The sequence below is a fragment of the Anopheles cruzii genome, chromosome 3 (assembly GCF_943734635.1).
Source record: "Anopheles cruzii chromosome 3, idAnoCruzAS_RS32_06, whole genome shotgun sequence".
Taxonomy (NCBI): Eukaryota; Metazoa; Arthropoda; class Insecta; order Diptera; family Culicidae; genus Anopheles; species Anopheles cruzii.
In genome coordinates, this window is record NC_069145.1 from 63,625,616 (window position 1) to 63,641,976 (window position 16,361).

The following is a 16,361-nucleotide window of genomic DNA, read 5'->3' on the forward strand; positions in this document are numbered from 1 at the left end:
TCCCGTGGAACCCCGTGTGATATTATAAAAGTAAAAACGTGTCTACTGGAGTTTTGTTGTTGGTAGGTTGGCGTCATTTCGTAGTTTAATGGTATAATAAATAATATTGCTCATATTTCGTAATGTTTCTATACAGAAAAAAGTTACTTCCCTCCCGTTGTTCATTCGTAGATGTTAGTTTAGCGCTAACCTCGCTCAGTTCGAACACAATCCTCTTCATTGCTTGAGGTAACTTTGTCGCCCTACCGTTGATTCGTGGAAGTTTCGTTCGCGATTCACTCCCGAACGCGGTTTCTGTTCCATCGGTTTCGAGTATTTTCAGTACATTGAGCCGCTTGATGGTCTGCCCCGCACCGGAAAGCTATCCCTACTTGCTAACATAATACTACACTTTGTAGGTCCCTTGATTTGGCTGTGGTTACCGATTCTCGCTCACGTGCCTTGGGTGTTGGATGGACTAAAGTGCCACGTCGCGGTACTTTCGAAAGTCGTCCGACTCGTTACCGAGCGACTGCCGGCTGTCTGTGGCTCCGTTCAGATATAGGTTGTTGCCGTACCCGTAACTAGATAGATGAGAATGAGTCTTCCCGTATCCTCCCGCACCACCGTGCATTGCCGGGTGCGGATGACCCGCCGCGGAAAAGTAACCTCCAGTTGGAACGGGACCATTGACAGCCGGATAGTTGCCGCCGTGCTGCTGGTGTATCTGGTACAGATGGTACGGATTCATCATGTGGTAGTGATAGTACGCCGGTGGGTAGGCACTGTACGCCGGATTGTATGCCAGCACATTCCAAGGGTTCATGGCGTAGTTCTTAAGCAGATTAGGCCCGTATCGGTGGTACGGTAGATCATGCTTTTTCACCGGCAACGGCGACTCCGAAAACGTGATATTGCCCAGGTTCTCCAAGGAGACGCAGTTTCGGCCAAGAATTTTGTTATTCTTCGTCGATTCAATTGTGTAGTAGATCGGATCATTCACAGCGGAGACCGGTCCACCATCACCGGGCACTGCGACCGTCCCCGACTGATCGATGCTCGCATTTACTTCTTTCTCCCGCCCACCAGAAACGGATTGGCGGCGCAGAGTTCCGTTCTCCGGGAGCTCGTGGAGTTTGTTGTGAATTTGGTTCTTCAGATTGTTGTTCAACACACTGTCGAGCTCGTCCGTTGGGGTAGATTCTTTGGATTTCTTCTCGCTGATAGTGGCATGCGTGGACAAGAACTTGGGCGGAAAGATGAAACGCAGATCAAGCAGGGACTGGGTCTTCTTGCACTCGTTCACAATCGGCGGAGGCGGTGGCCCGATGTACTGTGATGGATTCAGGCCGAAGATGCTCGCGTTGAATTCACTCTGCGAGCCGTACAGATTGTTATAGGCCGTGTACTGCTGCACGATGTCCAGCGAGTTGTTCTCGTGGGGCACGTAGCCCGGGTTGTCAAAGCCGGTCGACGGCCGTCGGCTGGCCACTGGCCCCTGGTGGCTTCGCTTGCTCGCCCGCAACGAGTTCATACCGTTGGTAGTGTTGAACGGCGTCGTCGGAGTCGGTGTGGTCAGCTGAAGTCTCGAGGCCAGCGATTCTAGCTGCGATAATACTTTCTTCTCCTGTCGCCATCTGCAACAATTTAAAGTCGATCAGTGATTTGCGCGAACGGCTTACACGTATAACTAATGCAAGCCTCTAATTTATTAATATCGTTTCATTATTTGTACTTTCTTCCTTATGCATGACACGCTCTCCATAATAAAGTATTTTCTGTATTGCTCATTTTGTTTTTACATTGAAACTAATTAAACAAATGCAACCCTATCTTTTCGTTAGATGTTTCAAATATAAATTTGAATTTTAAAAGCAATATAAGTCTTGTCTCTTTTTTAAATTAATTTATGCATTTTCAGTCGAGATCATTGCGGCGAAACGATCGCAATATTTGGGTTTATTTACTTTCCTAAACGAAGCCGAAAAGCGGCGCCGGAAACGTGCGGCCATTAAACGCCAGGCAGCGTTTCGTACAATAAATTCGAGAAAAAACGCAGATATGGCTCACCTTAAAGCAGTCGGAATAACGCACAGCAGTGCTAGACAGTTGACTATTAAACGTATTAAATATCCAATTAATTCCGTTAGCCCGTGCGCCGACTGTAGACCCTAAAGAGAGAAAGAGGGACAGGAAGTAGAGCGAAGTAGAGACGCCGGTTAGTAAAGCCTTATACGGCCCCCACCACCTACGGGTGGCACTCCACATGGTGGCCGGATGCGTTCAGCTCCCGGCGTCGAGCGCACTTCGAAGCGGATTAACTTACCCAATACTGTATGGTCATGTACATGACTAATGCCAGTTCCGGTATGGACAGAACGCCGATAATTATCGACCAGCTGAGCAGACCCCACGAAATGCCCTGGAGGAACAGAAACGGAGTAGACGGAGAGATCTGTAAAAGTCACAAATATTGCGCCGCGCCGCAATCAATTCTGGCGGCCCCGCGTTGACCCAAAGTCGGCCAACTCCCCACCGGTTTCGCGACATACCACCACTCGCCTTACTTACCGTCGACAGGCCATGTATCAAAATTGCTGACGATATGAAGAGAATGAAGAACTCGGCGCACAGCAGATAGGCCGGTATGGGCAGGTCACCCCGGGCTTCCAGTATCCAGGAGATTTCGCAAGAGAACGCCACCAGGTAAGTAAGCTGAAAGCACACACAGACACAGGGTATGAAATCAAAAGGCCGAGGAAATTAGAGTTTCCGCTGGAGTCCGCGAAGTGCGCATGAAAAATTGGACAACTCCACACTAGCCGGACGGAAAGCGAAAGGAACGCGCAGTCTGGGCCCAACTTGTTGACACCATTGTGCAGCCAACGCGTCTTATGTGGTCAGTCCGCGGTGATGCCGATATAGCGCTATTCGGCCGAGAGCGATTTGGCTAAACGTGCAGTAAGGCCCAAACCTGGCCGTCTGTTCATGGAGCTGGAGCCACATACCTTAGAAACGCCGCTCAGGTCCTTTACTCAGAGTCGGCGCACCTTCGAGCACCTTGTGGCCATATTGTGCTTAGCGATCGTGGCGCAGATATCGGCGACCCTGTACACGAACTTGAGCATAAATCGCCCGGTAAATGATTTGAACTTGAAGTGATTGCAATGAACGTTTTCATAAAGGTGTCTGCGGTTTTTGGAGAGGCCTCCCCTCAGTTCGGGGCTCCCGCTTGGCACGAGCTTTTCGTGCAGTACACAAACGATTGAAGCAGTAAAACTTATGGTTGAAGAAAAGCCAAACCATTCGTCGAACTACGGCTACGAGAACCGTTAAGTACCCTCACCAATGTGGCTTCTATGGCTGTGAATTCTCCCCTAACAGCGCTGCTCAATACGTTGCACATTTAATGCTGAGAATTTCCATTGCGGGTGTTTAGCTAGCCTTCAGCGAAATTGCGAAAATAAGAAACTGCACACCCAGCCCTAGTCATGAAAACTTGTTCTTTGTAAAGAAGTATCGAAACAGTTTTCTTTCATTTTCCATTTTATCGCAAGTACGACGTTCGCACCTGAACCGGAAATTTTGTCACCCAGTTTTCCGAACCGACTGTTCGAGGGATCTTTTGCGTCGGACTAGTGTGACGTTGGCTACGCCACTTACCGCTAAGTGAAAACGAAGATAAGCGTCAACAACACCCGCTGTGCGGCGGCCTGGGTCTGCCCCGGGGTCTGCTATTGACCGGAATATCAGTCAACTGTGACGACCGCTTGCACCGTGACCACCAAACAGCTTCGGTTTCCAGCCGAGCAATTTGCGCACTTCGGCGTGGCATGGCAGGGCTTCAGTTCCGCAGCGAGGGATCGCCACGTGATGGCGCCAAATCTGGCGCAAACGAATTCCGGCGCCTCCTTCGAACCTTGCTCACCTATTAAGGTCAGCTACGGCACCTGCACCCGGGCGCCTACGATGCCGATAATTAAGTGCGGCACTGCGTCATAAACGCGTCTGTAGCTCATACGCATGAGGAGAGATGCGGCTCGGAACCTAGCGAGCCTCGCCAAGGGACAACGACGCTTGCACACGCGAGTAGGTGAACATTTCGGTCAGAAGTGAAATTTCTGATGGTACCAAATTAGCGGGACCCGCGTCGGAGCTTTTCGGTTTCCCAATGAATCATCCTTTCGTTCCGCGGGTTTACTGCAAATCGTTTATACCGGGCCGGTAGATGAACCAAACCGGCCACCGGCTAACGCACCGATCCGGACTTCCGAACTGTGTACGTACTCCAGCGCGTGGGAACGGCACAGAAAATAATGTTGTCGATCAAGAAGAGCGGGCCAACTTCTGAGAGCCGTGCTCGGGCTCAAGAACTTCCTTCTTCACGTCGAATGCTCGTCATGGCCACGAACTCCGTTGATGGAAGCCGACAACTTCGGCTCAGCCACAAAATGGTGGTCTCATGATGGATGGGTTGGGTGGGCGCTGCCCATCAGACGGCTTTTGTCGCAGAGGTCACTGACCCTCACTGCCAGCGAAGGAGGTTTGAAACTCGTCAAAGAAGATGCGTAAGTTTCGGCCATTACCTCCCATTAATGGCGATGAAAGTATGAACATGTTTTTTGAGCTTGCAATGTTTAATTCATAACGGCGAGGCGTGTCGATCGCGCGCGAAAACCCATTGGATGATTGTAAAATATTTTTCATTTTTGTTTTTCATCAAACTGTTGAAACAGTTTTACGTCACACGTCCACAGCCCACACACACACACACACGGCCATCGAAAATGCCTGTTGGTGATGCCGGTGACGGACGGGTAACCAAATTTAAAGCGGTTCGATTAAACCGAAAAGCTCAACGGAAGGTTGGCGCTCGATGCCAAAGTCTGGTGCCTGGAGCGACCACAAACTTAGTGACTAATTTGGCTGAGACGCCAAATAAATAGATGTTAAATGTCGTATAAGTGGTTCTATTTCAGCAATTTATTAGTTCCATTTTGTGCTTCGTTTCTGTCCAAAATCAATTCGAAATGATTTTAGTTGAACGATTAAACGATTTTCATGAGGAACAAACATGTCTAGACAATTTAAATTTCTTCACATTTTAATTCAAATTCATCTTCAAATTTTTAAGATATTTAAAAAAGAATGTAACACGAACCAGTAAAATTTAAATTAAAGGAAGAGACGCAATGTGCTACTTACCAATGACAGGCACGCCGAGATGCAGCAGTAGATAAATATGTTTCGCTTCGAAAAGTATCCCATCGTGAGGTTTGGGTCGGCGGCGTCTTCGTCCGCTGATCGAGATCCGCTTCGTAACAGTGATTACATTGGCGTGAGCCACCGAACGCACCCTTCCATCAATCAGTGATCAACACATTGATCGGCTTATGTTTCAATTTCGTTATATTTCGCGAAACCGTTCACGTAACTTCGGCGTGCGCTGGATCGATCACCGATCGAGCCCAATTTCACAAACTTCCGTCGTTTTCGTCGAATATGAGTGGAGCTGTGGAAGAAACCAAAATTAGTGAGATCGTGAGAGCAAAGATTGGCTTAAATAATGTGTCGCAAAAAAACCGGATGGCTCTACGAGGCATCGCCGGGGCAATGCTAAATTTTTGTTCCCTCCAGACCCCGCCGCCTCGAAGGACGTCCGGGGACGTGTTAGATCACTTCATTCCGCGCCTCCCCACCCAGCGATGTTCGTCGCTGACCACGACAGCCGAGCCGAAACATAAAACCGGGAAAACGGGTTTCGCTTACACTGTTCTGCCATCATCATCCCAAGCCCAGTGCGCAATCCGGCGGAGCTCTCTTGATGACCCTGTTCCGTGGGTGAGCTCCAGACAATCGTGGTCCCGGCTCGGCGGCCAGTATGATAAGCGGCCGATCGTTTCCGGTTTGTTTTTTCCTCTCATCTCTTCCCTTCTTTATGCTTTATTCTTTATGTTTGCGAAATCGAAAGTTGCTTCCAGCGCCGTTGCATAACTGAAAGTGTCGCTGGCGCTCTCGGTTTTCTGGAGAAGCTTTTGAGAAGGTGCCATGTTTTGCCATTTTCGTTTGAAAATTTTGAGGTGCGCATAGGAAACCTGTTATTGTTTTAAACAATCATATCTTTTAAGATAAGAGAATGTTTTATAGTTTTCTGCTATGTGTTGCGTGATGTAAATAGTAACAGATAGTTTGTCTAGTTTGGTCAATGATCTTACACAATGTTTCCACTAAGCATCTTGCATCTTGGGCAGTTTAAAGTTCATTGGCTACGCTCGGAATCATACGAGTACACAAAATTAAAGTTTTCGAATGCTGTAAAGGTCAATGAAAGAAACGTTGGTTTTTGGAGGTAAAGTATCGAAGACTTCCGATGAGTTTTAACGCACAAGGAATAAAGTATGATTAAGTTATACGCATAAACCTTTTACAAAGAGAAAATAATAGTTGGGTTAGTGATATGAGTCGACAGATGAATTAAAGAATATTATTGTTAATTACATTGTTCTTCCCGTAGTGCTTCCAACATCTTCCAACTTGTTGAAGCATCTAATCCAACCAATTATTTTCCGTTATAGCTCGATGTCCGAACGGAGAGCATCGAGTATCATGCTTATGCATGCACTTGCAGGGGCTAAGACGGACCATCCATCCACGCATGTGATTATCGAACATGCACGTACCTCTTCATCATTGCCGAGTGCAGTGCAACAATACCCGCGTCGTGTGGTGCACGAGGCGTCTTACGGTGGAAAGTGAAGATGTGCGTTGGTAGAAGCAAATAGATGCATGCATTGTTCCACCGCGGCGTACATTATAACGGTTGTGGCTCGATCTGCCTCGAAACTTCCTTCCTCAGCCACACGCAATACGCACGCCGCAGGCGCAATGCCAAGCTAAAAAATGCATGCTACGAAAGCAAATTCCCGCCGTCGGCTTTCCAATTGACCAGAATGAACGCGGCGCACGTGCATGTGTGTGTGTGTGTGTGTGTGTGCGAATGTAACAAAACCCTAGCGTGGCCATTGTGCGAAAAAACCATCATTAACGGTGGGCAAAACAGCAGCAAAACATTACAACACCAGCCCGCATGAGAGCAGATCTTCTTTATTGAACCGTTTTCTTCGTCGTGCCCTCGTGTTGCCGTCGAACCGGGTGAAGGAAAACAATATTTCCCACCCACCCCGATCTGGTCGCTTCCCGCAGGCAACTAATTTTTATTGTTCATCATCATGTTTGTACCCACTCTCGGTACCGCTTAGTCACTCTATTGCTTTCCCCATTCAAGAATCTCCGGGTTTCGCGTGAAATGGCTTCGCGGCACGATGGCTATCGGCTAGAGCCACCCTCACCGATTCGAAGCATAACATTTTAATGCTTTCTCACCCACAAATGCCACCAATTTACGCAACCCACGAGCACGATGATCATTTATCTTTCAAGTTCTGCTGCTCGATGCCAACGCCAAGGAAATGGCGCCAGGATGCACCCGGGTCACAGCGACAGTGGTTTTCAAAGGCCTTTAGTTTTTAGCCGATTCGAAAGTGATAAGACCGGCACTGTTATTAAGAAAAGTGCAAATTAAATAAGTGAACTCTCGCGGAGTGGAGAAAGCGCATTGCTCTAGACGTTGGGTCATAATTTATGCATAAATCGCCTTACAACGATTAGGGATTTGTTGGGAAAGAAAACGAACTGATTCGTCTCGCAGTCCAATTACGATTGTGGCCACACTTCGAAGATCGAAAAGTGAGCCGACAAATTTGCATAACAATACACCGTGACACAATAGAATAGAAATGCTAGTTACGAGAGTGTACCCAAGCGACGGGAGACAAATGTCAACGTCCGGCTTGGAATGGCTTACCGGTTTTACCTTGAAGGATGGGCAGACATGGCCTTCTTGTGGCAGGTTAGTACAAGTCGATCTCGTTCATACTCACTTCACTTTTAGTTAATACACAAGAATTACTTAGTACTAATTAGTTACTATGATAAGACCCCACTAGCTTGTACTATAAGCGAAATTGCTTCGTGCCAAATGATCCAAATATGTCAAATATGACGCCCTAAACATGATCATCTCAAACTTGTGAAACTTATTGAGATATCAAAAGATGGCATCCAAAGCATCATTTTTTCTTATATTATAGCCTACTGGGTGTTGAGAAATGAGAACCAAATTTGATACTAATTACCCTTTATAGTGCCCACAAGTTTTAAATTGAAGTGTACCAAGCGGTAATCATTCGAATCAAACATGAAATGACACAACAACACAGCCATCAACCTTAATTTGATGTGGAGAAATCTCGCCTGTTTCCTGTTCTTGAGGCTTTGCTATTGGCGCCCTCTACGACTTGTAAGTTCCCCAGCGTGCCCAGCGTAACATATCATAATTCCACCTAATTAATCGCGAGCGAGTTATGCGACTTGCGCTACGAATTTGCTCTGCGAAACGTGTAGCCATGTTTGCCGTTGCACACGAAAACAGCTACACGGCCTTTGTCACCATGAATGAAGCGAGAGTCACATTAAACTAATTCCCTGCCTCGTTTTATGTTTTGGTTTCGAACGTTTCTTTTTCACAACCCTTATATTTTTCGTATGGTTTCGTGTTTTCCAAAAAGAAAAGGAAAACCCCAAACCAACATCTGCGAACAAGCGTTACAAGGTAACGGTGCAAATGAAAACGGTCGTGTTTCAATTCGAAAGCATGCAATGAATTTTTTTGTCTGCCGTCCCTCTAAGTGGCAAGCGGGGCCAAACATGGTTTTTCAGCAAACCCGCAGACTTCCGATTTGGTCGCTGGAATAAACGTTCAGGAATGGGGACCAAATATCGCATAGGTCCGCTGCATTTGAGACAATCTTGTCCGTCCAAGCTAACCCAAGTGCAGCACGGTGGTTTATGTTAATTGTAACCGTTGACCGCAAGGACATGTCGAAAACGTACCAAACCGACCAAGTCGATTCTTTTCGCGCATGTTAATGGACCGTAAGCCTTCGCTCCGGTTGGCACATTTTGAGGGGCGATGCACATTTAATTTCATTCGCTGCGTCACGATGGGAACTGTTTCTCCGACGGTATTGCTTCACCGACTGAGCTGAGCTTACTTTTGTGTAGTTCTTTGTGGGCTCGCTGCATTTTCTCACTGCATTCTCACTCGAATCGCGGGCTCAGCACCGAGCACCCGGTGCTCGGTTTGGAGTGCGAGTTTTCGCGAATGGGTGGACCATCTTCGTTCGTTTTCAAACCGGGTTGGGCGGCGTATGTTGCCTCCCTCTACCCGTAAGCGGCCCAACATTAGGTGCCTTTGGCAACGCGGGTTGGCGACAGTGGATGAGACGAAGGTCTAGCGTGGGTACCGTGCCGGTGAAGCAATCCGTCTTAAACGGTCAGAGAAGACGCACAGCCGTTGCATCAATGCGCGCTGAGAACGTCCCACAATGGAAGCTACAAAACGGGCCGCGTTGGCCAATAGGTCCCGGAGGCCAGTGCTTAGCGTGTCAAGTTGGGTTTTATTGAATCCCAAATTATGCTCCGCTACGATAGTTCCTGAGAGTCTTCTCATTGGCACCCTGGGCGGGCGGCCGAGGTCGAGACGATTATGATTTTCAACAACAAATTTCCCGTCTCGTTTTCTCTTTTCCGCTCTCGTTCACGCCGGCCATTAACGTGATTAGCGATCGTTCGCTCAAATTCGATTTATGCCACTTTCGCTGCATTCTTTGCTCGTAGCATTAAAATATCGCCCGCGCTGGAGCTGCATGACAAAAGCGGCACCCATGACGGTTGCGTCCCTAATGGGATGGGTGCTCCGCCATCGGGGGTCACGAATCTGCATAGAGCGAAGAGCCGGATACAGCCGGAAGAAAAGGCTAAACAAACAGTCGCTAATGATTGGTGCGCGTACTAATGACACACCGGCTCAATTATGATCGGTTACGACGTTATGCATGAGCTGCGATTGCATTTCACCGGCACCGGCTCCGGCTTGGGCCGTAGACATCCACAACAATGAGTGCGCTCGCCTCGTCTTGCGGTCTGATCGCGCGCGCGCCCGAGGAAAGTGCTGTTCGCTGAATTGAGTGATTTTTTGTTTCCATCCTAGCAAGCCTAGCCGAGGGGAAAGATAGTCCGTCCGTTGGCGCTTTATATTGTGCACACATTTCATCTTTGCGTCTGGCGCGATTAAGGTTTTCCTCTTCGCAAAGACAAACGAAACGGCTCGGAACTAACTAATGTCGGAAAGAAACTGCCAGCACCGGCCGTCAAGGCTGTCGATGTAAATTATCTGAAATCAGTATTCATTGGGCCGAAGGAAAGTTCAAGAAACCCTTGCCAACATAATCCGGGAAGGTGCGCTAATAATCTGTGACGTGTGTATCCGCAGCGTGCGTGTGCAGGGAGAGAGAGAGAGCGAAACCGAGCATAATGGGCGCGAGAACGGACGCGAGCATAATGAAGCCGAACGGCGAGTGGCGTCGCACGAAACAAAAGCGAAATCCCTGCGCGTTAATCAGCGTTCACCGAGGTGCGCGTGAAATTGTAATTTACGCCCGCGGGTTCTCGGGCAGCCGATCACGTTGAGAAAAACTTCACCGAAAGAGGGTTAATCATGCAGCATGATCAGTTAAATCAAACGAAACGAAAGCATCCATCGACCCCTCGGTGTCGCCGCTACGAAGGCAGAGCCCATTTTCTCCCATTGCCAGCGTAACGATCATTACGTCCAACATTTCAGCTTAAAGAACGCAGACTAAAGAAAGGAAGCAAAAATCAATCTTTCGATCGCTCCAGAAACAAAACAGAAATAGGGATGTACAGAGTATTCAGTATGAAATCGTATGTAGTTAAAGGTAATTACTATCAATTGTAATGCATTTTTTACCCAAATCCTATGAAAGCGTCATGGTTCTAAGTCTAATCGTAGTTTTTCTTTTAATAATTGTGACATTCATTAAGATTCGACTGTTGAACAAAATTGGGCCCTAATAGGGTTCGTCGCTTTGAGTCTTTTGTTACGTGTCAAAATGAACGACTCAATTTTTAACTAATTGATTATTTTAAACCAAATACGGAATGTTATGTTACTATTACAATGTTATGAGCAAGCGATTTCACTCAACGAATGAAATGCTCTCCGATTAAATAATTAAAAAATGTTGAAAAACGGGAGGCTCCTCACAAACTTAGTGCGTACGCGTGTCATTCCGCAGCGTGATCATCGATCGACGATGTTGCAATAACTGTTTTTTGCCACCATCGTCTATCAATGAATTGATTGGGCTGACGGAACAATCAATATGCAGCATACGCCTTCACCGTTTGCCTGTTACCCTGTTGATTGCGCTGCCACGGTCGATATGGGGCACGCAATCACGCCCCACGAGAAGAAAACCTACATAAAACTGGCGGGCCTAAGCTGAACGCCATGTATTGCCGTTTGCCAATGGCATGCCAGTGCCCAAACCGGGGAGCCCTCGCACCCATTGGCGGATGGGCCTGTATGGATTGACGAATTAATTTCTAAGCACGTAGCTCACAACAATGCCGTCCACGGCTCGGCTGCACGACCGCTGCGCTAACATTGCCTACATACTCCGTTCCGTCGACAGTGATTCAACAACATCGCCGTCGGTTGTTGCCGTGTATCCGGGAACCGGCGGCCTGGCCTAACTGTTTTTCAGCGCACAAGAGGGCGCCGAATTTCAGCTTGACACCAAATTTCGCACTTTATAGGCCGTGCCCACAGTGGGATGCGCGAGCCGCGACGATGCTGTTGCGGGTAGCACGTTATCGGGTAATAGTGGGTCAGTCCTCAGCGGAGGGGCGCCAGTGGTCCAATTGTCGGTTGGAGCCACCCCGGAGCCTGGCCCAATGATGCCCAGTTTAGATGTAATTGGAAATTATGTGCCGATCGCCCCTGCGCCCCCTGGGGAGATTTGTTTCTTCGGATAAGTATTTTTTATGTTAATTGAAGCGTATGCTGGCATCGTTTGTTGAGCTGTTTCTCGTTGTTGAGTATGTTGTGTGTTAGATCGAAATCGCTTGGGCTCTCAATTATGAAGAAAATAATTCAAATTGGTAACTACCTGTTGGGGGTAGCAGCCATTTTTTTCTGATTCAAGTTACTGTTAAACTTTACATGAAGTCAAAAAAAACTGTCGGAAACACTAAACAATTTCATCGTATTGTGACCAGCACGCCAAAAACGCCGTGGTTCCTCTATTACTCGGTCCTATCTACGCTCGGTACGTCTTCGGTTGGGGGTTCGTGAACCTTTTAATTTAATTCCAAACTTTTCGATTAAATTCGATGGAACTGTCACATCCGCTCGTTGGCCGTTGCCGTTCCGGCATTGCCGGGCGTTAATTGGAGATGGATTGTTTCCAAGTTTCTCCACTCAACCCATTGCCGTAACCAGCCCCGGAACGTGCCGCACTGAAAATTGAAACGAATTGCATCCGACGGGCCACCAAGACGCGGGCAGTGCGGTTCCAGGACCTCCACCGTGTCTATCATTTCCCAACTCCTAATCCGGAATGACTTTCGTTTTCTTCACGCAACACGGCCAGATAACCGTGTTGGTTTCCTCCAAAAATTCAATCCAACCCCGCGGGAAATGCGGGAATTTCGTTGGCCAAACACTGGCCCCAAAATGCACCCAAACCTTGGGTTAGTTTGGGGAGGAAAAAAAAAAGCAAACAGAAACGAAACAATTGAGCGTGCTATTGTTTTGCGCGGAGTTGCCGGCGGTCGCAGGGTGGTTCGTTGAAGTAGGTAGCAACATAAAAACCAATCCGCCACCCGAAACCGATCGCCGATCGACGGCCGGTGGCTCGGTTCGATTGGATCGCTCCGGGCTGGCAAGCAAATGCCCGTGCGGCCCGTGAAAGTTGTGTGTTTTACTCCACACACCGGAATTCGTCGATTACGATTCGATTTATTCGGCACCGGCTTCGGCGTATTGTTCCAGTTTCAGTGCTCAGCACAGCGCCCGTTTCCAATGCGGTTTCTAAGATGCAAAACCGAATCTCCAATGCGCCAATGTTGCGCAAGGCGCGTGCCTCGGGGGGGTTTCTGTGTGAGCCGAACGAACTTGATTCGCCCAAACCGAGCGGCCTTTCAGCAGCAGCCGACAAATCGACGCACGAGACACGCACTCACCAAAACGGTGACCGAGTAGTAGCTGGGCGGGCGGCCCTTGGTGAACGTGTCTGCCATACGGAGACGTGGTTCCATCGTACCAACACCGCGCGTCCGACGATTCACGTGACGATGTCCGTGATGCAGGCTAGCGTGGGGCTGCCCCGGTGATGGAGTGTCTTCTCCTACTCCAACAACGATCGTTGACTGCTGCGCCACGAGAAACGCGCCGCGCGATGAGTCATGCGCTGAAGTTCCGCAAATAAAGTCACGAACCTCGATCGGTACAGTGCTTCTTTCGCGTGTTCGTCATCGCCGTCCGTCTCCCCAAAGGTGCGCGTGTGTTTGTTTGCTGGCAGCTTCTTGGAGCGCCGATCGTGGACTCGGTGAACCTCTCGGATGTTTACTTTTTGGCCTGGAGAGGCTTTCGTTTACATCCGCCTACTGAACAGTAGCCCATTTTGCCCATCAAACGCCCTTCTTTCGACACTGTTTGTCTGTTGTGATGCAATGTTTTCTTCGTTCCTTCTGGCGTGTGTTACGTGACACTGCCAGACACCAAGATCTTTGGGAGCTGATCGACAAAATATGTGTGCCTCGCGTTCGAAGTATGCCGAGGTCCAAAACATGCAGTCGCACAGCTGTCTAATGGAGTGGCTAAGCCTCACCGACGGTGCTGTACAAACGTTTACTAAGCCACGTTGCGCGCGCCCGCGGGCCACGCCAACAGCACCGCGCAAACAATGTTCTGTCCACGCTCGATTACCTATGCTAATGCTCGGACTCTGACATTGAGCCGAGCGCGGGCGAGCGAGACCAAAAGCCGGTTCTTCCCGCCGAGTGGTTGTTGGGTGTTACGGTATTTTCTTCGTTATTTTTGGTCTCCCCTTCAGATTCTTGCTTCGCATTTTCGGGCCATTGCGTAAGCCGAAAAACGTCGCAAATATTTGAGGACCATGGACCCCGGGGGCCTAGCCTCGGGACAGTGACGCAATGAACTGGCATTCCGGAAACTAGTTTCGCATTGATTGGAAACGAAAAGCTACAACAGAAAACTGGCTGAGGCTTTAAGAAGCAATTTAGAAACCAAATTAAAATGAAAAAGGCAATTTTTTCTTCAAATAAAATAACTCAAACATTCTTCCTTCCACGATCTGTCGATAAGCAGCAATCGAAGAACGATCGCCGCCGCGGCCGCGAAGTGTCGAATTCGCGGAGATGACATTGAAAAGGTGTGAGTGTGAGTGATCGTGAGCCGCGGCGTTGGTGAGTGGCATCGGTTTCGCCGGCCACGCGGGGCTGATCAGAAAACCCGTGGAATTATGCATCAGTTTCGTTTCGGTCTGTTCGCTTGGGCCGAGAACGCCGGTGACGGTCAAATGTCAAGGATACCACGCTAGGCTGCCATTGTGTGATGCGACCCGTAGTATCCTTCCGCGTGGGCAAACGTCGGTGGTCGTGTTGTTTGAAGGTCCGTTCCAGGAGCGATGTACTCATTAAACGGATCTTCTAATCACTAGCTTCTTGACATGTCCCAACGATAAATAATTGTACTTGTTTATTTACGTTACAAAAGTAGAAACGCTTCATTACTCAAACGTGGTTCGAATTTAAAATATTATTGAACTAAACCTCAGAATTGTCTTAGAAAACGTAACGCCACCAACCTTTATTTTTGCAATGTTTCATTTTGCCAAGCCCCAACATACCACGGGCAAGGCGTCTAACGGACTGCGCTAAGTTGTTGACACCCCGTGAAGGAATGAAATTGTTTTCTCGTGCAGAACGGACCAAATTATAATCTTACGTCCGCACTGGCAGCATGATGCATGATTAGGGTGGCAAACATATACCGCCCAGCAAACCACAACCGACTGGCCACATTCACCGCATAACTCAGTCAAACGGTTCCCGTGGTAAGCTCCCGACGCCCGTGCGCAACCAACATCAAGCGCGCCAAATTGCCGGGTAGAATGTATGTTCCTTGGCAATAGTACTATCTCATGCCATTGCTTGGCCACCGGGTGTCTGTTACGTTTCCACCACCAGGGAGGGCGATTGCATAGGCAACATTAGCGAACATTCTTGGTCGTTACGGAAGATCCGTAGCAGCGTAGCATAGCTTTACATCGGCACGGCTCGGAACGCACACACGCAGATCGGACACTCTGAGGGGCGTGTGGCACACAGACTCTGCGGATGATGTCATTGAGAGTAGCACATCTTCCGCCATCGCTCGTGCGCTGTTCAGCGAAAGAAGAGTTCGCCGAGATTGACGCACTACAAATCCGCGGGCCAGGTCGTGCCAGCCCGTGGCGTTGTATAAGAAATTAATATCATGGTTTTAATTGATTTAGAATAGTCCGGCGTTCGGGGCATCGGGGGGACCGGACCAAGAATGTTGTTTCTGATTGTTATTTTTGCTGTTTTTCTCTTCTCCCGGCAGACCCATTCGCCACACCCTGCGCCCGGCTGCGCGGAGGCCAATTCAAGCGGGAGGGCGTCGGCTGTGCGACAGCCGGATTAGCTTGACACCTTTACGCTTCATTGCATATTCATACCGCGTATCGGGCCGGTGTGCACCAAAAGCACGGTGGAAACGAGTTATTTTCTCCGCGCGACTAGATCTACAGATCCGATGCGCCCCGGTGTCGGGGATTAATGTTTTGAGATTTTGTTACCAATTTATTTCATGCCATGGAAAAAAGTTGTAATAATTGCCAGCAGGCGGGTTTGGGCTGCCGGATCGTGTCGAATGGGTCGAAGATTTTAATCTCCCGACTCTCGCGATCCATTCAATGCTCACCTTTAACAATCTCCCGCAGGAAGCTCTCCAGTGCGCCTGGATCTCGCTTTGTCGTTGGGCGTCGCGATTGTGGGACGATAGTTTGCGGCCTTCGTTCGGCTGCTGGGGCGTTGTGGTTGCGTTTGACCAGGAACTGTTGATTTTCGCCCTTTGGCCACACTAGCGACACTGTGATACTGGAATCTTCTTTCCAAACAAACCACTAACACTGCCAGCTATCGGAGTAAGACACCTTCAGGTTTATCGATGACCAGCCACAGAACCGCTAATAAGTTGCGGGCCCCGGTAGCACATGGATGATCTTTCAATCCGCGCACCTATCACTTCCGAATCATTCACATACCATGTGCGCGGTACTGCGCACGAAAGCACACACAATGGGCGATCAGCTGTAACCGCAGCTATACAAACATCAGAAACGCTCCAC

The 16,361-nt window shown here is 48.8% G+C and overlaps 1 protein-coding gene across 1 annotated transcript; it reads right to left on the bottom strand.

The window, feature by feature from the left end:
* Positions 1–95: 95 nt before the first annotated feature.
* LOC128274238 (uncharacterized) lies at positions 96–16,319 on the bottom strand. The gene is made up of 6 exons (XM_053012363.1): positions 15,935–16,319; positions 5,185–5,491; positions 2,551–2,694; positions 2,306–2,401; positions 2,050–2,150; positions 96–1,616 (listed from the first exon to the last, which is right to left on the bottom strand). Exons 2-6 carry the CDS (start codon positions 5,245–5,247, stop codon positions 458–460), a joined length of 1,563 nt encoding a protein of 520 aa, XP_052868323.1. The 5' UTR covers positions 5,248–5,491; positions 15,935–16,319; the 3' UTR covers positions 96–457.
* Positions 16,320–16,361: the final 42 nt, after the last annotated feature.

Excerpts from the sequence above, each read along its gene's own strand:
- LOC128274238 (XM_053012363.1), bottom strand. The coding sequence starts at position 5,247 with ATGGGATACTTTTCGAAGCGAAACATATTTATCTACTGCTGCATCTCG. Across the intron at positions 2,402-2,550 it reads TGATACATGGCCTGTCGACG|GGCATTTCGTGGGGTCTGCT; the intron begins GTAAGTAAGGCG and ends CTGTTCCTCCAG. Across the intron at positions 1,617-2,049 it reads GTTATTCCGACTGCTTTAAG|ATGGCGACAGGAGAAGAAAG; the intron begins GTGAGCCATATC and ends AAATTGTTGCAG.